This window comes from Penicillium bovifimosum (assembly GCF_028826915.1).
Source record: "Penicillium bovifimosum strain IBT 22155 chromosome Unknown utg000001l_segment0_segment0, whole genome shotgun sequence".
Lineage (NCBI taxonomy): Eukaryota > Fungi > Ascomycota > Eurotiomycetes > Eurotiales > Aspergillaceae > Penicillium > Penicillium bovifimosum.
The window spans coordinates 1,412,818-1,434,700 of NW_026622710.1; the positions used below are offsets into that span (position 1 = coordinate 1,412,818).

General features: G+C 51.6%; 10 protein-coding genes across 10 annotated transcripts; 7 read left to right on the forward strand and 3 right to left on the reverse strand.

Moving 5' to 3' along the window:
* Window positions 1–143: 143 nt before the first annotated feature.
* N7515_000541 (MutT/nudix family protein) lies at window positions 144–1,328 on the forward strand (the record flags this gene model as incomplete). The annotated part of the gene is made up of 4 exons (XM_056661285.1): window positions 144–194; window positions 297–389; window positions 773–1,013; window positions 1,090–1,328. The coding sequence occupies 4 exons, from the start codon at window positions 144–146 to the stop codon at window positions 1,326–1,328; spliced, it is 624 nt and encodes a 207-aa protein (XP_056526451.1).
* Window positions 1,329–1,442: 114 nt separating this feature from the next.
* Window positions 1,443–2,442, reverse strand: N7515_000542 (putative NUDIX family hydrolase; the record flags this gene model as incomplete). Its single annotated transcript, XM_056661286.1, has 3 exons — window positions 1,443–1,955; window positions 2,040–2,223; window positions 2,354–2,442. 3 exons carry the CDS (start codon window positions 2,440–2,442, stop codon window positions 1,443–1,445), a joined length of 786 nt encoding a protein of 261 aa, XP_056526452.1.
* A 2,368-nt stretch (window positions 2,443–4,810) lies between these two features.
* N7515_000543 (uncharacterized protein) lies at window positions 4,811–7,206 on the forward strand (the record flags this gene model as incomplete). Its single annotated transcript, XM_056661287.1, has 2 exons — window positions 4,811–6,950; window positions 7,019–7,206. The coding sequence occupies 2 exons, from the start codon at window positions 4,811–4,813 to the stop codon at window positions 7,204–7,206; spliced, it is 2,328 nt and encodes a 775-aa protein (XP_056526453.1).
* A 1,467-nt stretch (window positions 7,207–8,673) lies between these two features.
* On the forward strand, window positions 8,674–10,082 carry N7515_000544 (dolichyl-phosphate beta-glucosyltransferase; the record flags this gene model as incomplete). Its single annotated transcript, XM_056661288.1, has 3 exons — window positions 8,674–8,787; window positions 8,903–9,679; window positions 9,738–10,082. The coding sequence occupies 3 exons, from the start codon at window positions 8,674–8,676 to the stop codon at window positions 10,080–10,082; spliced, it is 1,236 nt and encodes a 411-aa protein (XP_056526454.1).
* A 1,019-nt stretch (window positions 10,083–11,101) lies between these two features.
* On the forward strand, window positions 11,102–11,920 carry N7515_000545 (uncharacterized protein; the record flags this gene model as incomplete). Its single annotated transcript, XM_056661289.1, has 1 exon — window positions 11,102–11,920. One exon carries the CDS (start codon window positions 11,102–11,104, stop codon window positions 11,918–11,920), a length of 819 nt encoding a protein of 272 aa, XP_056526455.1.
* Window positions 11,921–12,855: 935 nt separating this feature from the next.
* N7515_000546 (uncharacterized protein) lies at window positions 12,856–14,124 on the forward strand (the record flags this gene model as incomplete). The annotated part of the gene is made up of 1 exon (XM_056661290.1): window positions 12,856–14,124. One exon carries the CDS (start codon window positions 12,856–12,858, stop codon window positions 14,122–14,124), a length of 1,269 nt encoding a protein of 422 aa, XP_056526456.1.
* Window positions 14,125–15,293: 1,169 nt separating this feature from the next.
* N7515_000547 (putative cell wall protein) lies at window positions 15,294–15,959 on the forward strand (the record flags this gene model as incomplete). Its single annotated transcript, XM_056661291.1, has 1 exon — window positions 15,294–15,959. One exon carries the CDS (start codon window positions 15,294–15,296, stop codon window positions 15,957–15,959), a length of 666 nt encoding a protein of 221 aa, XP_056526457.1.
* A 901-nt stretch (window positions 15,960–16,860) lies between these two features.
* N7515_000548 (ATG3/ATG10 family protein) lies at window positions 16,861–18,006 on the reverse strand (the record flags this gene model as incomplete). The annotated part of the gene is made up of 2 exons (XM_056661292.1): window positions 16,861–17,401; window positions 17,474–18,006. 2 exons carry the CDS (start codon window positions 18,004–18,006, stop codon window positions 16,861–16,863), a joined length of 1,074 nt encoding a protein of 357 aa, XP_056526458.1.
* A 916-nt stretch (window positions 18,007–18,922) lies between these two features.
* Window positions 18,923–19,875, reverse strand: N7515_000549 (putative cyclin; the record flags this gene model as incomplete). The annotated part of the gene is made up of 2 exons (XM_056661293.1): window positions 18,923–19,567; window positions 19,624–19,875. The coding sequence occupies 2 exons, from the start codon at window positions 19,873–19,875 to the stop codon at window positions 18,923–18,925; spliced, it is 897 nt and encodes a 298-aa protein (XP_056526459.1).
* A 532-nt stretch (window positions 19,876–20,407) lies between these two features.
* On the forward strand, window positions 20,408–21,757 carry N7515_000550 (uncharacterized protein; the record flags this gene model as incomplete). The annotated part of the gene is made up of 1 exon (XM_056661294.1): window positions 20,408–21,757. The coding sequence occupies one exon, from the start codon at window positions 20,408–20,410 to the stop codon at window positions 21,755–21,757; it is 1,350 nt and encodes a 449-aa protein (XP_056526460.1).
* Window positions 21,758–21,883: the final 126 nt, after the last annotated feature.

Genomic DNA, 21,883 nt, shown 5'->3' on the forward strand with positions numbered 1-21,883 from the left:
AACCCCGCACCCCCCGCGGATTGGTCACTTTGCTCGCGACATTCAGTTTGGTAGGTACTCGATCTATTGGACGAATTCATCGGCTTCTATACCTCGTCCTCAAGGACCACTATTCTCACTTCGTGTACAGTCCACCCTTCACGATGTCAGCTCCACCACAGACTGAATCGAAACTCGTCTCGCGTGGTCCTTTGGTGCGTTACCCTCTCTTTAAGCTCTCGAGCTCCATTGTATCTAGAGGATATTCGATAAAAAAAAGGCTGGCTGCATCTGACTAACTCATCGCCTCTGATCAGGACCCCAGCGAAGCCCGCTGGACGAAACTAGTCAAGACGACTTACACAGACCCGCTGGGTGTAGAGAGAACCTGGGAATCAGCTGAGCGTACGGTAAGACCCTTCTTTTTGCATGTTTTTGCTTCTGTGTCTATCCGCTTTATGCGCGACGTTTGCTTTGATGAACCCGGGTAGATGCGTTACACACGGTGTATCCGTATCCGTATGCAATGTTCAGGGTTATTCCAAAACGCCTGGGGAAATGTCATGGATGCTGCCTGCATGGTAGATCTGGATCTAGTGATAGGTCTTGTCCTATCCAAATCAGGCCATGGTTGCATAAACCCGGGTTGTTGCCTGGTTTTCGTATCACCGAGAGTGGTGATTGGTCGCCTTGGAATATTTGCCGACTCTTTTGACTAAGCCCAACCTTGGCTGCAGCAAAGCGATTGCTTGAGGATCTTCGTGGTTGAATTGATGCTAACAGCACTTACCAGACTCGTCCTGCTGGTATTGACCTTGATGGTGTTGGCATCGTGGCTATTTTCAACAAAGATACCGGCCCGGAGATTCTACTGCAGAAACAATACCGGCCACCTGTCAATGCAAGCGTCATTGAGATTCCTGCGGGTCTCATTGATGCCAATGAGACGCCCGAGCAGTGTGCTGTTCGGGAACTAATGGAGGAGACGGGTTATATTGGTGTGGCGAAGGAGACCAGCCCAGTGATGTTCAACGGTGTGTATTCGGCTATTTTATTCACTCTTGGCTTTATGGGAGCTGTTCACTGACGGAAATAATGCGATGTGGCTAGACCCAGGAATGTGCAACACCAACTTGAACATGGTTCATATCGAGATCGACTTGTCTCTTCCTGAGAACCAGAAGCCCGTGCCCAAACTCGAGGAGAATGAGTTCATTGAGTGCTTCACGGTTCCTTTGACCAATCTGTTTGATGAGTTGAAGAAACTCGAGGGACAGGGCTTTGCCATTGATGCCCGCGTTGGGACCATTGCCGAGGGAATTGAACTTGCGAAGAAGTGGAAGCTATGAGCCTGTAGTTTTTGTTACTTACCAGGTCATAGAAGCATTAACAAATACGAAAAGAACTCGCACCCCAATTCTAATGCCCACTTCCTTTCAAGAGTCCTACATACACCGGTCCCATTAAATCAACCCCTCCTGCCTCAACCCCTGATACAAAGCCCAAGCAGCCAAAGTCTTCCCATCCCTAATCCCCTCCTTCCACAAATCCAACAAAGGCACAACCTTAAGCGTAATCTTCTCCCCCCGTTCCCTCAACCCCGTCAACTTCCCCTGCAACTCCTCAATCCCACCCCTCGACATGACCTTCCGACACAAAAACAGCGGAATAAACTCATCACTCCCACCAGGAGACGGATAAACAGCACTTTGAAGCCTCTCACCAGATCCCGGTTCCTGCGCAGCCTGCAGCGCCAGCGATGTCATATCAACCAGATCCCCCTGCTCAACCCGTAGCCCAGTCTCCTCTTCAATCTCCTTCGCTGCGCCACCGGCAAATGTCCCGCTGTCATCGAGCATTCCGGCTGGGATCTCAGCGAAGGAGAGTGAGCCGGCAGGGATGCGGGGTTGGATTGTTAAGATTACGCGCTTGTCTTCTTCTGTTGGGTTGGGGATGTCGTCTGGTTGTAGAATGAGCTGTTCCTTTGTATTAGAAGGGTATGGGCTGGGCCTATCACTTTTTTCTTCTATGTGTATAGGAAAGGATAGGGTTCAACTCACCAACATACCAACACTCCCACCCCGTAAAAAGACACTACCCGGTAATTTCTCGCCCTGACCGTTTGATACCTCCGCTTTCAGCTTGACGAAACCCAGTCGGCCACCGCCGAATCGGTCAATGGATTGGATGTCGATCTTGCGGAGGAGGTATGGGTCTTGGTGGAACTCGTGCGAGGGGGTGGCTCTGTCGAGCGAGCGATTGTTGTAGCGTTGTTATCCAGATCTTGAAAGCGGGGAATGAGAGCAATTCATTCTGTGTTAGGTCTGGGATGCTATTGACTGGTAGGTTTTTGTCGGTGATTGTGAATGTGGACATTGCTATTGCTGCTTTTGGTTTGATGTTAATGGCTCTGCTGGGGTCGCGTGTTCTTAGGTGTCGTGTGGCTAAGCGGAGGGAGTGCATTAATTTGGGTTAAGTGGGTTGCAATGTGTTCAGAGTTGGTGATATCTTGGTAGTTGCGCGTATGAAGGTTCATAAGTTCATTGTTTTGATTTGGGGTATGACGTCAGGGACAAATCGACGCTCTTCTACTCTTCTACGCGTCTTAGGGTTTTAAGATTATCACTTATTCACCCCCAAGTAGATGGGCTAAGTCGTGCCTGTTCCCCATCACACAGCTGATAAGTGATAACCACCTAGCTTCTTAACCATTTACCCGGGTGAACTCATGCAAGCCTTTTTCCCCGCTCCGCAGCACGCTAGTCCCCATCACCACACATTCCATGCAAGTTTATTGCGTAAAATGCAGACGCACCTCCCCTGTACAGGTACTCGGGCCCTTGGCAGGGCAGTCTCGGTGTGAGCTTTTTACTTAGCGGGGACCCCTCTAACTATCCTCAAACTTACTCAGTCTCTTTAGTCTTTACCCGGGTGATGTGATTCTAGCCGTATTTATCTACCTGCACTCGGCCACTCGTGACTTCCTGCTCCTTCCCGTGTGGCTTTCAATATCACACTCCCCATGCAGGGGGCTCAATTTAAGTTGAACGGGAGAAGGGTCCGGAAGGGCGAGGAAATGGACCGGAGTAAATGGGGGCTAGATGGACACTGTTTTGGGTGGACTGCGTCAGTTGCCTTGTTGAAATGCGACCCGGGTTGGGTTTGTGGGACTTGGTTTGGTTATAGTAGCTTACTGCGTACCTATATAGAGATAACTATGTCTATTTTGTACAGCTGGAAATCATTGGTTAACTTCTCGAAGTTATAAACGCGCATTCTGTGATGGGGTCCGTTGTGGCGCTTAGTGGGAGGATTAGGCAGTCCTACAAACAACGTAAAGACGAGGTCAGAGCTCGAGACATCCACAGTCTGATGGATTCCTATTATGCCAAGAGAATTGTTTCAACAGTATTCTCCGGTTAAGAACAAAACGAGTTTGGCATATTGTAGCTGTTGATACACATTGGGTGCTTCGGTCGCTATGTACATACTTTGACCACTGCTCTACCTAACGTTAGGCTCGCGATACTAACTACACTCTGCTGTATGTAGGTGGCTAGTCATATGCTTCTCACCGACTAAGATGGTGATCAGAGCTGAGTTTGTGCCTAATCTAATCATCTCACTGTATCGGAGCTCAAGTACAGACTACCCAGTTTGAGACCGATGTGATATTAGCAGTGTCTCACCTGAGCATTCCGACAACTCGACACCATGTGGTCCCTCGTGGGTAATTCTTTGGCAACCCGGCACATCGGATTCGGGACCAAGTGACGAGGACATAATCAGAGCTCCAAAGAACCCTGTCCACTGGCAATCCAATCCCAAAGCTAATTGTGTGGGCGTATATCCGTCAATGCTCAACGTGACAGCAAGGGACTTGCACCCGGGTGCTCCTAAACTCTACCTAGGTGGCTCGGCTGGAGGCAGAAATTTGAGGATCACTCTTTGAGGCAATATCACCATGGTCAGTGCTGAAGCTTCGGTGTGAAAATGGGGTTCTGTATGGTCGGACCGTCGGCGGTGGTAGCAAAGAGCGGTGACAGCCAAACAATGCCCCAGCGCTACGCGCAAGGCGGGTGACTCCTTGGCTCGTGGAGTGTTGCCTCGGACCGGGTGGCGGCGCAAGTCACAATCACTGTTGGGTGTCAATCCGGGGCTGTTGGGCACACAGTACTGAGTACGGAGTAGACTGGAACTGGTTAGTTGAGGGAGGGACTTGTCAGATAAATGAGAATATCAGCTGTTGGGGATAGGGTTTGTTCTTTTTGTCATCTTATGGATGCAGATCTTAAGCTAAGATTTGTTGACTGCTGCATCCATGGGGCATGGACAAAGATGAGGCGGAAATATAGACCTCCAGGAGGGGGCGGTTATTGCCTCAATCATTGCAGGAATCAGCCGCCGTCAAGAAAGAACTGACGCAGGTGAGTCCAGGGGCTGAGAAGCCGTGGAATTCTTCCAGTACTTCGAATGTTCTAGGGATACGCAGATCGGACAAAGTCATCGGGACAAGGCAACCAGTGTGAAATTGAATGCATGTAGAGTGATAGGCCAGGCTGATCGGCAGGAGATCCTAGTCCAACAACACCCGGGTTTTGCAGACTGGGTGCCTTCCAATGATGCTTGCTTTATATAAAATATCTATTGGAGCTTTCCCCCTTGTAGTCTTAACCAACTGTACCAATCTCCCCTTAATGATGACCAAGTGAGCCCGATTTGACCGCGTTCTCTCTCTCCCTTTCCTCACCGTCGGGTACCCCTTCAGTACGTCAGACTCGAAAATGGACTCGAAAATTATTGGCTAATTCTCCGCAGATGAATTGTTGAAATGGCCGACAAGTGCCGTAAGGAGCCAAGGCCAAGGCGCAGTTTTCGGAGCCGATTGGATGCCAAGACCAGGATCTCAGACCGAGTCGTTGGCGACGTGTCCCCCAGGCAGGTTATCGACTGGGCTTTAACTACTGGTATTATGTCTAATCCTTCGCCTAGGCGGTCCATGAGACACTTGTTGTCACAGGAGCTCATCTCCGAATCCATGGGTCTCCAAGGCTGCTGCGCGGCCAGTTTGCCGCTCACCAGTGCCCGACCAAATTCAAGTGGTGTTATAGCAGATGCTGGCACATCTGGAACACATAGTAGCCACGGGGTGCGAGTCAAAAGCTCGCCTCGTGCCAGCGTAGGTGTCGGTAAATCGCGTCGCAGAAACAGCTTACGCATCTCGAGAGAAACTCGGCGGCTATCGGCGTCGGCTTCGTCTCAACCTATAAAGACTGGCGTGCCTCAGTACCTAAGCCAATACAGCCCAGAGCGAAGTGTTGGTACTAGTTCCCCCCGAGAGAACGAAGCACATTCAACTCAGGGCTTTGTGACAAGTCCAGATCTACAGACATCACAACCAGCCCCCAGTGCTGCGCACAGTCAAATGGCGGTTGAATCTGGAAATGATCGAAACGTGGAGATGGCCGATGCAAACGTGGTTGCTCAGGAAGAAAAGCCTCCAGAGATGTTCAAGCAACCGCCGACACACCCCATCACCGAAGAGCAACTAATCAACGAAGTGCGCGGAATCTATAAAGGGTTGTTCAAGGTGGAGCAGAAGTGCATGGAAATCGACACGCAACAAGCGCAATCAAAGGTCGAACTCTCACAAGCTCAGTGGCAGGTGCTCGTCTCCGTGCACCGAACCCTCCTCTTCGAACATCACGACTTCTTCCTCGCCTCTCAACACCCTTCCGCTGGTCCCCTCGTCAAAGGCTTGCCGGCCAAGTACGGAATGCCAGGTCGAATGTGGCGCTACGGCATACATGCATTTCTAGAGTTGCTGCGTCAGAAACTCCCCGAGTCGATGGAGCACATGCTCTCTTACATCTACCTCGCGTACTCGATGATAACATTACTACTAGAAAGCGTGCCCGATTTCAGAGAGACTTGGGTTGAGTGCCTAGGAGATTTGGCACGATACCGGATGGCGGTCGAAGAACTCGACAGAAAGGAGCGCGATCTCTGGGCCGGGATTTCGAGATACTGGTATGGGCAAGACGCAAAACGAAGTGCAGAAAATGGCCGTGTTCAGCATCATCTTGCTGTGCTCGCTCGCCCGGACGTTCTCCAGCAGTACTTCCACTACAACAAAGCACTGATCTGTCTGGACCGCTTTCCCGCTTCTATGGGTAGCATGATCCAGCTAGCAACGCCTCTGATGAGGGTGCCTGCTCACACGCAAAACTTGATTGATTCATTCGTGACGGCCCATGGCGCGCTCTTCTTGGAAGTTCCGGTGCATGAATTTGTTAACCGGGCAAATGCGTTTCTTACTATTTTGCGGACGGAGATTAGCCGAGTCAGTCGGCACGGCCAGGCAGGCGTCCAGATCACATCTTGTAATATTTGTTCAATACTCGAGTATGGAAGGAAGAACGGGGTCATGGAAAGAGATTGGACTTTGAGATTACGCAACCCAACAGCAGAGGAGAGGTCACTGGCAATTCAGTGGGCATCGACTGCGCCACCCATCAATACCGCCGCATACACCGATATCGCATCTCAATTCGCGTTCCAAGCAAGCTCTCTCGCATTCCATACACTGATTGTCATGCTCGGCCAACCCGACGACCCGAACATGTACGCCAGCGTGCACATTTCAATGGCATTTATCTGGTGTTTGACTCTCAACCCGGCCGCCATCCAACGATTGGAGCCGTTGGTTCCGTGGTCACTCCTCGCAAAGTATCTGAACACATTGTTCCGCCCCGACACGATCATCTCGAAGATCGAAGACGAGTCTTTCCCGATTCTCGACGACACAACCCCTAAACAGCTATCGGAGGATTCTTTGATCAGAGGACAGGCGTGGAGTTTGCTTTACTATCCAGAAGGATTCTTTGACGACGCTCCACTGGAGGACGACATACCATACATCGAACAACACTCGACAGTTATTTCCAGAACACATCGGTGTCTCTGGCTTGGTGTGCGGATTGCAACTGTCTGTTTTCTCTCCTCTTTGACTGCACATGTAGAACTGACCATATTCTAGTATTCTCGCTGGATAACCTACGACCAGACGCACCTGTTTCAACCGACCCGATTAGCAGAATACTACGCGCCAATCGCAGAGTCGCCCACTTCCCTCTCTGGAACCCTTCATTCACCAACAACATAGAAGCCCCAACAGACCAGGAGATGCAGCGGGTGCAGCAAATGTACAAAGTGGTTATGGGATGACTGCTGGCTTTCTTGCGAACTCCGTTGTGTAGCGCGGGATGCGCTCTTTCCCGACGGGGCTCATTCGGGGCTGGAGTCTTCCTGATATCCTCTTTGCTATCTCTTTCGATCCTGCATCCTTCTTCGCATTAGTGCTCAAGCCTTCCTAAGCCCCAGCCACTTCTTTGGGCCCTTTCTGTACACGACTGGAGATGGATCCCTTTTCATTCGTTATTCCAGGCAGGAAATTCATGTGTCGCCCATCGACTACACGGCAGATATCAGATGACAGATCTCCCCTTCGACCAAGGCCTGCCGCTATCCGGAACCTTTCAACCCCGAGGATCTCCTTTCATGGTATCTTGCACCTGATAATGGAGTCCATGAGGGACTCGCCTGTCCCCGGGATGCTTCCGCAGTCTGCTTCAATATTGGATCCGGTATATCCATCATGTTACCCATCGTCGCCACCAACTGGGTTATGTCATTCTACCATACCTAATTCGGTCTTGGAACCCAGGGGACATCCTTCAACTAATTTCTGGACCGAGATTACCTCGAACACCCATCCGGGAGACTCGCATATTGAATTGCTATGAAGAAGTCAGTCTCGACTCCACATTGTTTGGGCCGAAATCTCTTTGGTTGGTATGTACGGATGATTTGTTGCAAGGGTAACAGACCATCAGGCACACACCGTGCTATTGGACGTTTGAAAAGCAGATGTTCAAAAGGAGATGAGATGATAAGTGAAGAAAAGTATTCAAATACATGATGTGTATGCAAGCTTCGTTCCAGTCTCTCCCCTTTTGGGAGGCTGCTCGTAAATATCCCACTCTTACTGCCCTGGATTCTCTTCTGCCTTGTACCCGGTGTTCTCGTTGTACCTATTTCTTGAATTCTTGTGGTAGGTAGAAACACCTAAGGCTCGCAAACGATAACTATCTAGAATGCCGATGTGGTTATGGTTACGGAGGCCCGCTAACGTGTCCTGTTTAGCCTATTAGGGGGATTAACCCTTCCACGGGTCTGGCCTGGTTCAGATTATAACCTTCAGCTCTGATCCCTTGAGACAACTTCAATGCTTTTCACGGCAGTACAAACTCGCTATGTATGTATCTCACAGTATCTGATAGGAATGCAAATCTTTGCGCCACGAGGTGCTCGTTCATACAAATGAACATCAACAACCTTGGAAATAAACTCGGTGTCACCCCGGACCGTGGCTCCCCCAACTGTGGAGCCGCAGTTTATGCGGATTGCGGAAGCTTGTTGCCGATAAAAGGCCAAGCTGGCGATTAGCAACATTCAACATTCCCCTCTTCTCCTCCCCGATCCTCCAAATGGCAGAAGATTCCCCCGACCTTACCTCTATGAATTAAGAGCCATTCTCCGAAGTGCTTGCCAATTCCCTTCGGGCAGCACTCACGGTTCCCCCAATCCGCATCTCCCCCGTCTCCACGCCTACCGTCCAGCTCAACCCCCACAATGGCGCCAGCTCTGGGCGAGGTCTGTCACCAATGCGTCGGCATTGTGGCAGATATCCCTCTTCGGATGTTACTTGTTGCTGTGCTGTCAACTCTGCTAGGGCTATTTGTCCTGGTAAGTCCGGGTTTCCCCCTCCAGCCTATACCAGCCAAACCGCGCGGTATACCCCGGAGAACACGCAGCCCAATTGCAAGTCACTAACACTTTACTCTCTCTCGCTATTGCCTAGTTCATTATATTCATAAGATCCGTCGCCCCAGTACCACGAGAACCGCGCCCAGAAGAAAAGAAGTATAGAACCCTCTCCCAAGATGGAGCCGTCACAGAACCACAACCCCTACCGTGCTGGCTCGACACCCTAAACGCCAGAAAGCGCGACCATAAACCAGCGCAATCCCCCACAATCGAACAAGCCTCGCTCTTCATGTCCGTCGTCGTCCCCGCCTACAACGAAGAGGACCGCTTAGTCGGCATGCTGGAAGAAGCCGTCAACTACCTCGAACGCATGTACGGAACAGCGACCGCCATCCCCACCAAAACAATCAACACCCGCTCAATGCGAAACCGTAAACCGGACACAGATGCGACGAACGGCGACATCGCAGCAACGCCAGACCGCGGCTGGGAAATCATAATCGTCTCCGATGGCTCAACAGACCGCACCGAGGAAGTCGCGTTCCGATTCGCGCGCGACCACCAGCTCTCCCTGCACCCCAAGGGCCACGCGGGCCCGTGGACGCCGCAGGCTGCCGAGGGCGTGCATATCCCGCCTGGCACGATCCGCGTCGTCAGCTTGACTCGTAACCGTGGCAAGGGCGGAGCGGTGACGCACGGGATGCGCCATGTTCGCGGGCAGTATGTTGTTTTTGCGGATGCGGATGGGGCGAGCAAGTTCGATGATTTGGGGAAGCTTGTTGGGGCTTGTCGGGATGTGGAGGATGCGAAGGGGAGGGGTGTTGCTGTTGGATCGCGGGCGCATATGGTTGGGAGCGAGGCTGTGGTGAAGGTATGTGATGTCGTTGATTTATGAGTATCAGAACAAATGCTGACGATTTTGCTTATAGCGCTCTAAACTTCGCAATTTCCTAATGCACTCGTTCCATTTGATTCTGTGGCTCATGACTCCCCCTAAGACGGCGACTGTTAAGGACACGCAGTGCGGGTTCAAGCTGTTCTCGCGCGGCGCATTGCCTTATATTGTCCCATATATGCATTCCGAGGGCTGGATCTTCGATGTTGAGATGCTCATGTTGGCTGAGTTTGCTCGGATTCCGGTTGCCGAGGTGCCGGTTGGATGGAGGGAGGTCAAGGGGAGTAAACTGAATGTTTTGCGAGATAGCATTGGCATGGCCTGGGGTCTGGCTGTTCTACGGGCAGCTTGGTCTTTGGGAGTGTATAGACAGCGATGATTAGGTCTGGGACGTCTATTGGTCCCGTGGGGCAGCATGACGAATTGCATTTTGTTTAGTTTGTTATTTATTCATTGGCTTTGAACTCGATTAGGAAGGCCCAGACCAAGTTTGTAGGGCTGGGGCTAGAACAGTTCCTTCTTATTTGGTCCCCTGCTATGGATCTGTGGCGTCCGTACTAAAGACGCCATCTAGATAAAGTGCCGGGATGACACGAACTGCTTGCGATGACGTCTGTGTTGTATTTTGAGATGAGCATATTAAAGATGAACTGACGCACGTGTTCGAATTGATAAGTTACATTCTAACCTTCCAATGTCAGTGATTGCGCGTCCTATCCCTGACCCTCCTTAGGCCAACAGAGATGACCGGCTTGTCTTATCCAATACTCAGAACTCAAGAGTTTGAAGATATGGCAAATCTTTACATAGAACAGATCCACATCAACGTGGGTCCCCAATCAGAACAAATGCCATGCCCGTTTCAAGACTCTTCCCAAGGTTCGGATGTCAGAACTTGCAAATATTTTCCAAGAATCCGCGACTGGATCCAGGGTGAGTCCGTTGTCATACGATGATAGATACCGGAGTCCTTGAATATGGACGCCTGACATGCCGAGAACTCTCTCATGTATGTATTCGCCGAAAAGCGCTGTATACACCATGCGATATCTACACAATCGGCGATCTAGGAGATGCCGATCAGATATCCCTCTCATACAACAACATACGGTCAACGTGCGATAGGTATCTGAGCAAATACCGATATGCAAGGTTCAAGATTCTGATCCGATTTATCTCGGAGGCATAGACTATTTGAGCCGTTTTCCAGAAAGATTTTGCGGCTGTCAAAAATTTTCTGACGGTGGCGACATATCTATAAAGCATAGACCGGGCCGAGTGGTACCACAACCTTTTAAACGGAATTTACCGTGTTTTGCATGGTCTTTTGATAAAAGCTGAAAAACTTCAAGCATTTCATTTTCTATCATTGTCAATCTACGGAGTATCAACACAAACATGGCACAAACCTTCAATCACGACACGAAACCAACATCCCGTCTCCTTCAACTCCCTGCCGAGCTCCGTCTCAAAATCTACGAATATGCCCTAGACATCCCAAACGAGTACCTCGTCAGCAAACCCATGATCGTCCTAGGCGACCATGGCAACACCTTCACATCCCGCGGCCAATATCGCGCCCTCTCAATGAGTCCCCACTGGGTCGGCGACGACGGCACAGCCCGCAACCTGCTATCCGTCAACCGCCAGCTCCACAACGAAGCAGAAGACTACCTCTATTCCTCGCACACCCTCTTTCTCCGCAACTCCTTCAACCTCGACCGTCTCGGCGCCTTCCTCGACACGCTAAGCGCAACCGCCCGCGCGCGCATCCGCAGCGTCGGCTTCGAGGTCTTCTTCTTCGTACACACGCAAACTGGCGTGCCGAAACGGACTCTTAAACAGTACGAGGCTGCCGCGCGGCTACTGACTGAGAAGTTGCCGAGCTGGAATAGCGTGTTGATATATGTTGATCCGCGCTTTTACTACCCGTCTGCGAATGTGGGTGGAAGGGATTTGACGGCGCGGGGCGTGTTCGATCTGGCGACGAGGTTTGGGGCGCTGTGTAAGGATGTTAGCTTTTATCCTTTGCCGAATGGGCACCAGCATTTGCTGGAGGAGGCGCAGCAGTTTGTTTGGCGAAGTCGGTCGCCGGGGAGGTCGTCGGATGGGAGGAGGTCGATTAAGGGGTGTTTGGCTTGGTCTTTGGATTTGGATTTCAAGAAGTTGAGTGTGTCGGGTGGGCATGGGCCTACTCCATCTCTTTGCTTTTGTTGAGTTGCATTCTTGGGGGATTTGATGTTTTCTTTCGCATTTTGGTAGCCTGGTGCATCTGGGTTACTCTTCTGGTGGTTTTTGTGGCATGGCGGTGCTGGCATTGCTAGCCATGCGCCATGACGTCCGAGCGTGAACTGTTCATGCAGAAGGGACATGGTAGACTGCATGTCATGGATGGTTTCATGGCATTTTATGGCGTTGGTGGGATTGGGACGTTCAAGGGTTTAGACTCTCCATTCACGTTAGACAGTAATAGTAATAGAATATATACCCATACCACCTTGTCAGTTGAAAGAAAGAGGAAGATCGAGTATTTCATTCTCCTCACGATGGACGATCCGCTCCAAAGCTTCTTATTAATGAGATTTCCTACATCGGAATGCTGCCTCTTTGACGTCATAACTGAGATCCGGTCCTAGCTGAAGAAACTCCCGTTGATCTTGATTTCTCTCTCTCTCACACATCTACGGAGTACCTACTGATATACATCTGGTTTGTTATTACATTCTTTATTGCCTCTCGAGTCTCGACCTTGCCTTATTCTTATTCTCCAGTTTATGGGGCCTCGGATAACTGGGGCTATTCCACAACTCCACTCTTTTCAATTTCGTACCTGAAAGCTACCCAATCCGTCTAAACTACTTCATACAAACCTGCCCGACCATCTCATTCATTGACCGAACACGTCGGATGCACCTTGACATGCGCTGTATCGGGTGGCTCGCATGAACTCCGGCCGCCTTAATTGCAGATGGACCGAGGGCTCCGGGGTCTGCTTGTGATTGACCGCTTATCCCAGGTGCTCCACAGGTCCTGACACCGTGGAAAAGCCAACGAAGCTTTGCGATTGGGCACTAGTTTGATCCCTGATATATCAGAACCTTTATCTACCGGGTTGGACTCAATACCGCGGAAAACAAAAATTCCCGACCACTATGAAGCCCACCTCCTTAGCCGACGGCCACGGAAGCATCTACAAAGAAGTCCGCTTCTCTCCGACCGAAACCCGCGTCCGTCGCACGAAATCCGTCTCGGCGACTTTCCCTCCTGTCATTTCAGGCTACGGCCGGACCGCATCCCAAGACTCGGCACTGGTGAATCCGTGCCCCATGGATACATCCTTCATCGACGAATGGCGAGCCCTGCTCCAGAACCAACGACTGAATTTCGAGACGGAGAGGGCATTGTTCGCGCAGGAGCGATGTTTATGGGAGAAGGAGCGAGCGCTATTGCAATCGAAAATCGCCGAGCTAGAGAGCTTTGTGAAGAAGAATCAAGGGAAGAGATCAGTTCAATTGGGATCGGAAGCTGCGAGACTGGTCCTGGAATCATCGCAGTTTAACACAAATGGCCTAACAGCGCAAGTGTGGGAGGGGCCAAGTCCAGGAACCCGACCAACAAGGGTCTTCTTTGATCATGATTCCCCAGACCAAAGCTACCTGTCGCCGACCTCGGAAAGTGGGCTAAATCCGCCCTCCCTTGATCAGGCCCTTTCGCCGCATGCGCAACTAGTAGACCCTTCTGGAGCGCCTGTGAGTCTGCCGGTGCCGATCGAAAAGCTAGACAGCACCCTGGACGGTATCACGCTCAAGTCAACGGCATTGCCACCTGGCGTGGTAGCTCGAGTGATCACCCCGCCCTCCCCGTCGCCCCTGGTAACCTCCCCTGGAAACGCCCCTTCGACGGCTGCAAGGCCCACCATGGAACATCGAAACAGTCTCAAGCTGAAGCTGTCAGAGCTCGGCCCGCCCAATGAGAGATTGCTCCGCGATGCAGGGCACACCCCGATGGCCATCATCGAGGGTGACGATAGCCGACGCTCCACTAAGGATGGGTCTCCCATGGAGGAGCCTCTTTCTCTGACCGAGGACGCTCCTTTCGCGCCCGTGGCAACCAACGCCCAACAACCAGCGGAGAATAATATCTCCTACTTCCCGGATGTGCCTGAAGATCCCGCTCTCAAGGGGCCCCTGGGGCTCATTAATGACGAGGAGCACGACTCCAATTTCTTGCAGGAACTGGATCAGAAACTCCTCGATCAGGCGAAAAACGTCCTGGGCGGCTCGGGTGAATCAGCAGACCCTAACGCTAGTGACTCAGAGTCTGAATTCCCTGATCAAGGCGAGACGGAGCCTGAATTCAAGTTCAAGAAATCGTCTAATTTTGGGTCTGCATTTGGAGAATCTAATATTGGCCAAATCTAAGCACCATCTACGCTTGTATCTCTCCTGATCTTCTGTGATCTATCGAGATCTCTCTCTGTTGTGGATATGTATCCAAATTTTGTGTTCTCATGTTTGCGATAGCACTGGCCTGCATGTCCTTTCGATGCCACACTTTTCTGTCTTCTTTCCTCTTTTTTTGGCGAAATACCTCACGAGATCATGATATATGCTGCGATGTGCAATAAAACCTCACTTGTTTCAGATACCTCTCTTCGTCTGCCCTCGTTCCTGGGGTTACCTATGGTTTGACAGACAACCTCGGCCCTACCAAGCTGCATTTGAATTGTCCTAGGTTTCTATTGGAGTTCCTTGCGTATGATCTGTGGAAATTTGACCTAGACTCATTGTCTTGATTCGCCGATTGAAGAGTTCTCCTGTGCAGGGACATCTTAATGTCTCTGTTGTGCCTTATTGGAGACTATCCCTTGCTTCAGAACCACCCTTTTCCCCCATTTGGCCCCACGTGTTTTCCTGCTCTCCAGGTGAACGTCCCCATCTGCACTCCATACGACAGCGAAAATCCCGTCAATCCTCTCCCAGATGAGTGAAGACAGCTCGGGGGCTCGGACTAGGAGTCGGAGTCGGCACTCATGTATACGCCCAACATTGGTCACTTAGGGCACACTTGGGCCCTCGACATGAGCTGCACCTCGCAACTAGTGAACGCTGTTACCTACCCTCATTTCCACCAAAGCTTGGTTCTAGACCACTCAAAGTCGATGTCTCTCATGGTCTCTCTTATCGGCAGCTCCCGAGACCCTATGCCTTGCAGATCACCACCCTTGTGGCTTTTTTTAGAGTGCCAACAAGGTCTTAGCTAGGCTGTGCCTTGCAGAAATATCCCTATCTGGTCCTATCTGGTCCTATCTGTTCCTGGCTCGAGCCCTTGGCTCTCCCCACGATATCCCAGAAGTATATGGCGTTTACTTGGGCGCCAAAAACTACATAAAGACCATACTTCACACGCCTCATCTTCTATTCTTCATCACAGTCTCTCAACAGTCATTCGCTCTTCACTGTCTTTCCAAACTCTCTTTCAAGCCACTTCAATCAAGCCACTCGCTCTTAATCTTCGGATTCACTCCATCTAAACCCTCACTACCATCCTCTCTTTCAAACCCAACCAAAAATCACCACCAACCGCAACAATGGTCTCCTCCACCACCTTCTCCGGCCTGGTCTGCCTCGTCCTCTCCCTCGGCCCCGCAACCGTCCTCTCCGCCCCTCAAATCCCAGGCGTCCCCTTCCCGGAGCTGATCAACCACGGTCCTGAGACCACCACCGACGCCGCCGGCAACACCGAGACATCCGCCGGCAGCGGCGTCAACGTCGGCATCCCCGGCGGTCCCACCGTCAACGTCGGCGCCGGCTTCCACGACTCCCACCGCCCCTGTGGCCCCAACGACCACCGCGCCGGCGCCGGCGTCCACGTCGGCATCCCCGGCGGTCCCACCGTCAACGTCGGCACTGGCAAGCACTCCCACGAAGACGCCTACCCCTGTGAGCCTGAGACTCCGGTCGTCGTCGTCGTGCCTACCACCACTGCCATCAACCCCCCTGTGACAACCGCCAACCCTCCCATCTTGCCCCCGACCTTCGTCACGCCCATCAGCATCCCCACCACCACCGCTCCCGTCTGGGTCCCTGCTGTCCCCGTCGTACCCACCTCCACTCCCCTCATCCACCCCGCACCAACCGCTACTCCCTCGCCTTCCTATGCGCCTGTCTCGCCTGTTTTCAACGCTGGCGCAGCGCTGGCACCTGGCTCACTGCTTGCAGTCGCCATTCCGGTCATCATGGCTTTCTTCCACTAAGTTTTCAATGCACTCGCTTGAATGATTTGGAACAAAAATGGTAACTGAGATATACCTGTCAGCGACATGGTTGTCTCTGGTTGCCTTTCATGATTGGTTTGATGAATGATCGGACTGCTGTGCACAACTCTTCTTTCTCTCTACATTTTTACGCATTGTCTTACCATTATAATCTCCGGCTGGTGTACCCACCCACGGATTTACCTGTATCTTCTGTGCTCGATGTCGAGGGCCGATTTTTGATTTATGTTTTGCTTACTATTTTTTGTCTCTTGTTTGCGCATACATGTACACGGGTCTGATTGGATTGTTTGTATTTGATTGGGCGTCCGCGGCGTGCTTTGCACTGTTCGGCGTTCTTGTGGTTACTATTTGGAATTTGGTCGAATATATTATTCTGATATACGTTCTTATACTGGTGTTCGTGGTAGACTACTAATACGCTAGGTTGCTCCAGATCGGCGCGCCTATGCCCATACCCGTCTCTTGGTCTACCCAGTGGATTGGATGAATCTCCCGCAAATGACTGGTCTCGTAGACGCCAGGGGCTACGGGTATGTATGTGATGGAACTCATGATGACTTGTCTGCTCCGGGAATCCTTTCATCTTTGCAGTAAACTTGCTATTCGGGAATTTCGCACAATCACGGAAGAAGGCATATGGCAGTTAAAGCAACATGAGAAGCGTGAGATACATAAAACAGGGAATAACTAGAAACGGAGGGAACTGAGAACCACCCCTCAAGCAAATTAACGCCGAACTCGTGTGTCATCATGCATATCATATCTCGGAATACCGGGGGCCATGTCAAATCCACGCTATTCCAGTCCGATGCAGCCGGAAAATACAGCTGCCTAGGAAAGCAAGGGCCGGACGAGAAGAGCCTGAACTCAAAAGAACTCAAACCCCCATCGTGAAATCGTGCTCAATCCCTGGCGTCACACTAGCAATGAACTTGAGGAAAACTACCAGGTACTGGTCAACCCGGATAGCGACCTGTTCTTCCTCGTCATGCTGCAGCATCTCCCACTCGTCGCCACCAGCAGGTGCTTGCTGATGGCCGCTAAGTGACAGGCCCTGGGTCTCATCGACCAGTCCTTCCAGTCCACCTCCTGACCGCAAAACACGGTTCGCTTCCTCGCGTGACTGTGTCTGCCGGAGCTTGTCGCGGCGAAGCTTGAGCGCAGCGTCGGCACGATCCAGCAGTGTCTTCATCACCGAAGCATGGCGGCAGGGGTGCACACTGGCCATCTTGACGCTGTTGTCGAACCATGGGAAGTCCTCCAGTGTCACGGTCTTGTCTTTGTAGTCGCCCACGATGTCCTCCATCATCAGGTGTGGTTTGAGGGGCTCGGATGGCGATTCATAGCCGGAGAGATAGAGACGGGGTGTACGGTAGAAGTTCGAGTAGGTGATGTAGAGGGTATACGTGCGGAGAGACCTATTGCAGTGAAGTAGGCGTCAGAAAGAAGCCGGGCAAAGATTGTAGGGCAAGAGGGGGAAATGAACTCACTCTTTAGTCCCTCGAATAATGGCTTCATTGTCATCATCTTCATCCTCCATATCGGGAATTTCATCCTCCTCCTCCTGCTCACCCAGGTTCCCTGATTCATCGACAGTCCGCACGTCGCGGATCCGAGCCTCCTGCTTATCGCGGTCCGCCCCAGCGTCGCGGCCACCGCCAGTCCGCAGCCACCCGTCCTCTCCATCTCCAGATGTTGCTTCACCACCATCACCACCAGAGAGGAAGTCCCTCACGATTTCATCCTCGAGTCCTGCATCTCCGGCGAAGTTGTCGTTCAGTCTTCGGTGGCAAGGTACTCCGCGGGTGACCAAGAACTGTTTATCGTTCGGCAGATAAGAAACTCGTTTCGCTGGACTTGATGCATCGGCCCATGACCATGTAGGGAACTTGTATACTAGATAGTCTCCAGCGAGGACAAACTCCTCTGGTGTTATTTGGCCAGTGTTGCGGAAGGTGGAAGTGCGCGAGACCGGAGCTAGACGGTCCCTCCAAGTTGATAGAGTAGAGTGTAGGATATTCATTGTGAGGGAGCGTGATAATAATCGACGAAAACGACGACAGCGAGAGCACAAGGAGCAGAAGTGCAACGACCTCGAGTGAACGGTGGGGGAGGTAACTGATAAGCGGTGGAGCACATGATCGGCCCCGCGTGAGCGTCATTCTGAACGGGATCCGCACGTGATAACTTCAGGAATAAACAGTACGTCTTTGTTTTTCTACTGAAATGTATCGAGGTACATTGATAGGGGATTTGAAGGGGACTTATCTGGTGATATGAAGAAGATTTGCACCAAGCTGCTACGTTACATGAGAATCTTGTGCTGTTAGTTACATGTCTACGCTATTCGGGTATCGAGTGTTCAAAGAGCCTTGCACAGTAGTCATGGTTGATTTAATTGGATGGCAGATAGAGTGAGATATGTTCTAAAGCTAATCTTCAGGCAGTTGAGAGCATAATAGGAGGGCCTGCAAAGCCTAGCCACAAATGCGAATTGTCGTCTTCTTCACCGAAAGTACCTGAGGACTCTAGCCGACTGGAAGAGGGACGTTTGTGTGTTTTTGACCACTGGACAGCCTCGACAAAACTGTCAGATCGCTATCTGCCCAGCATTCCCGCCAAACTACCTTTAGGAGGTCAACATCCAGAAGAAGTATGAGGATGCCGGTTCAGCTTGACAGGTCACAGTTTCCTGGCAATGTCTTAATGCTTTGCCAACACTAATCTTCTGGCAGTTTCCCGCTTCCATCTGTCGGTTCCTGGATCTGCCCTTGCTTGGGGATCAGCCATGAGTAGCCTTCCAGCTCTTAGGTTCCCTGCGTTACTGCCAGGTTAATTGCTTCCTCCTGTGCGAGATGTTTGACATGGCCGACCAGCTTCCGCCAGCATATGCTCTCGTAGCACTTTTACCGGGATTTGGTATAGATTATAAACTAAACTCATTCGCCTTCCTCCAGCATCCGCCGTCGCTCAATTTCGGCCTCCACCTCATCTACAACCATAGGAATAGATTTGTCATTCCACTGGCTGGCCTCCGCCCGCATGAAGCCTTCTGTACTCTTCATGCCCACAACCAAGAAACCTAGCTCTTCACGGTCGACATCAAAGACCTCCCACCACTCGCAATCCACGAGTTTGACCCCCTCCTCGCGCGCAGAGAGGTAAATGGCAGCCACGGCGAGGGCATTTGGTTGATGGGTGACATAGAGAAGCTGGGGCGAGAGCAACGATGCATTGAGGTACTGAATCACCCGTTGGGCAACGGCAGGTTTCGTTACACCCAAAGTCCGAAGATATGTCAAGGCGATAGCATGGGGAAGGGCGACATGTGTGTCGAAGGCGAGGGTGCGAAGGATAACTGTTTCGGTGCGGAGGAGGACGAGCCGTGCGGACTGGTAGCCGCCCTCGGACAGAATGTAGGTTTCGGGGGAAGGGGGAGCTTCCGGGGATCCGCCAGGCCTCACAAACCACAAGGGTGATGCATCCCTTGACAGGAGGAGTGTGTAGACATTAAGAACGGAGCGTGGTGACGTTGGTTGGAAGGAAAGCTTGGCTGTCAGGTAAAGGGCTGCGGCTGATACATCCTGCTTTGGTTAGTGGATCAAAAGGGAGACTCGAAGATCCATAGAGCTGTTCTTACTTTCACTGAGTAGATACGCAAGCTACCCCCGTCAGCGCCAAGCCAAAATCGCGTGAAAATCACGACCGCTCGTGCAATGATATCTTGAGAGAGGTGGAGGAGAATACCAGCAGCTTGGGTAAGCTGGGCGCCCGCGCAACGAATGGAGGTCTCGAGGTCAGATGGGACACCGTCAATCGATGATGAAGAGTTCGAGAGTTGATCGGGAGTTGCCAAGGCATTGGACAAATGCTTCAGTCCGTTGGGAGCCATTGACGGCAGAGAGAACGTGCAATGACGCAGATCCGTGCAGCTGCAACCATGCACAGCGGGAGCGGGTCGCGAAGTGCGTAGATATGACAGTGTTGATCTCGAAAAAGGTCCAGTGGAATGGAAGAAACAAGATATAACGCGAAAGTTTAGGTCAATTAGATTGCAAAAGGAAGATTTGATGGATTGTGGAGGTGGGTTATGGAGAGAGCTCTAGGCCTTTCAGCCACCGCTATTTCTTTCCCCCCAGCCTCTTGTTTTCCTTTGCACTTGCCATCTTTAGAGAACTTGGTTTCGAAATTTTGACAACATTTTAAGCTCGATGCTGTGAAACATTCAGATTGCCTTGAAACTATCATTTTTTGTTTGATATTGCATATATCCAAGGGTTGATCTTTTGTGGTGATCAGCCTTCATACTCCCCCCTATCACAACAACAACCCCTCCAGGTTGCACACAGCGCGCCACATTGGGCCTGAATCGACGTGGCATTCCCGTTCAGTCTGGTTATTGCGTCAAAATTCCACGTCAAATCATGTCCTCTGATCTCTCCTATCCACCTGGCGCCCTACATTCCGATGGAAAACAGGACCACGAGACCGTTGCCTTGACGCCCCTAAGACCGTCGATCACTTTGACCGCACGGAATCACTCTAACGGTCGGAACAATCCGTCTTCACACCGTCGCGCAAACACTGAATATATTGCACGAGCACCTCTCTTCGAAGAGGGCTCTGACAACACGATATCAAATCATCCGAGCAACACCCCCTGGACCGAAACCTTGCCGAAGAAAGCCAGAGCTAGTGTCTTGACAGACTGGTTCCAAGGGAAATCAGACCCAGTGGGCCTAGGACTGAAAATGGGCTCCAGCGATGCATATGATGTGACGGGGATGAATGCCCGTCTAGCTTCAACATCCATGTCACATACGAGACAGAACTCAACGAGTCGGTTCTCGTTTTTTGGCCTGCGGCGACAACCAAGCAAGCCTAACTTCCCCGAGCCAGTAGATGACGAGTTCCTGAACCTTGACATCACTGCGGCTCTTTCGTTACCTGAATTGGACGTTGCCAATGATGAGGCGCTGGGCGTCCTACGAGATCACGCCGACAACCTTTTACGAAGCATGCAAGAGGCCTATAGGCAACGAACTTTTGCCATGCACCAAGTATTGGCGGACAAGGATGAAAAGCTCGAGGAACTCGAAGAAACTCGTGCACGAGTTGATCATCTCAGGACGCAGTTGGACGGCATGGCCGCCAAGGTACTAGATCAGGAGAAAGCCATGCAGGCCATGGCGGAGGAACTGGAGCAAGAGCGACAAGCGAGAAAGACAGAGGAGTCTCGCAGTCACAGTCGTGAAATATGTACCGAGGATCCAGAAGACGACGTCCCCTCCATGGCGCTGCAAACCCCTCGGCGCGGTGGCAAGCGTGCCAGTCATAGCACCTTCACCAGCGACTCGGGCTTCGAGTCCGGTGACGAGAGCGTTGTCGATAGCGTCTTCTCCCAACGTGAGGGCGTCGAGTCTCCCACCTCCACGCTGACTGCACCATCTCCCAACATGTCCCAGATAGCCTTGTCTACTACTGGCCCGGCGCCAACACCTACAATCCAAAAGAACCTGTCCGCGGTCACAAGTGTACCACCGCCTGCACGCTCATCGGCATATGACCGGGTTCTGAAGGGCCTTGCTTCGACGCGCTTAGGTAGTTCTTTCACTGGCGGAACGGCTCCTAACTGCAACATTTGTTATGGTGTGCCCGCCTCCGAGGCCTGGAGTGTGATGGGTATTCTACAAGAGGAGAATCGGGGGCTCAAGACACGTATGGGGGAGCTTGAGCTGGTCATCGATGATTGTCTGGGTCTCGTCGGTCCTTGAAAGCTGGTCTTGTTCAGCGGTCCTGTACGATTTTCATTTTTCACCTCATCAGGTGTCTATAGAATGCTGGCATATATTCATACGACCAGAAGAGTTGAATTAAGTATATAACTAGGGCAGCGTGGA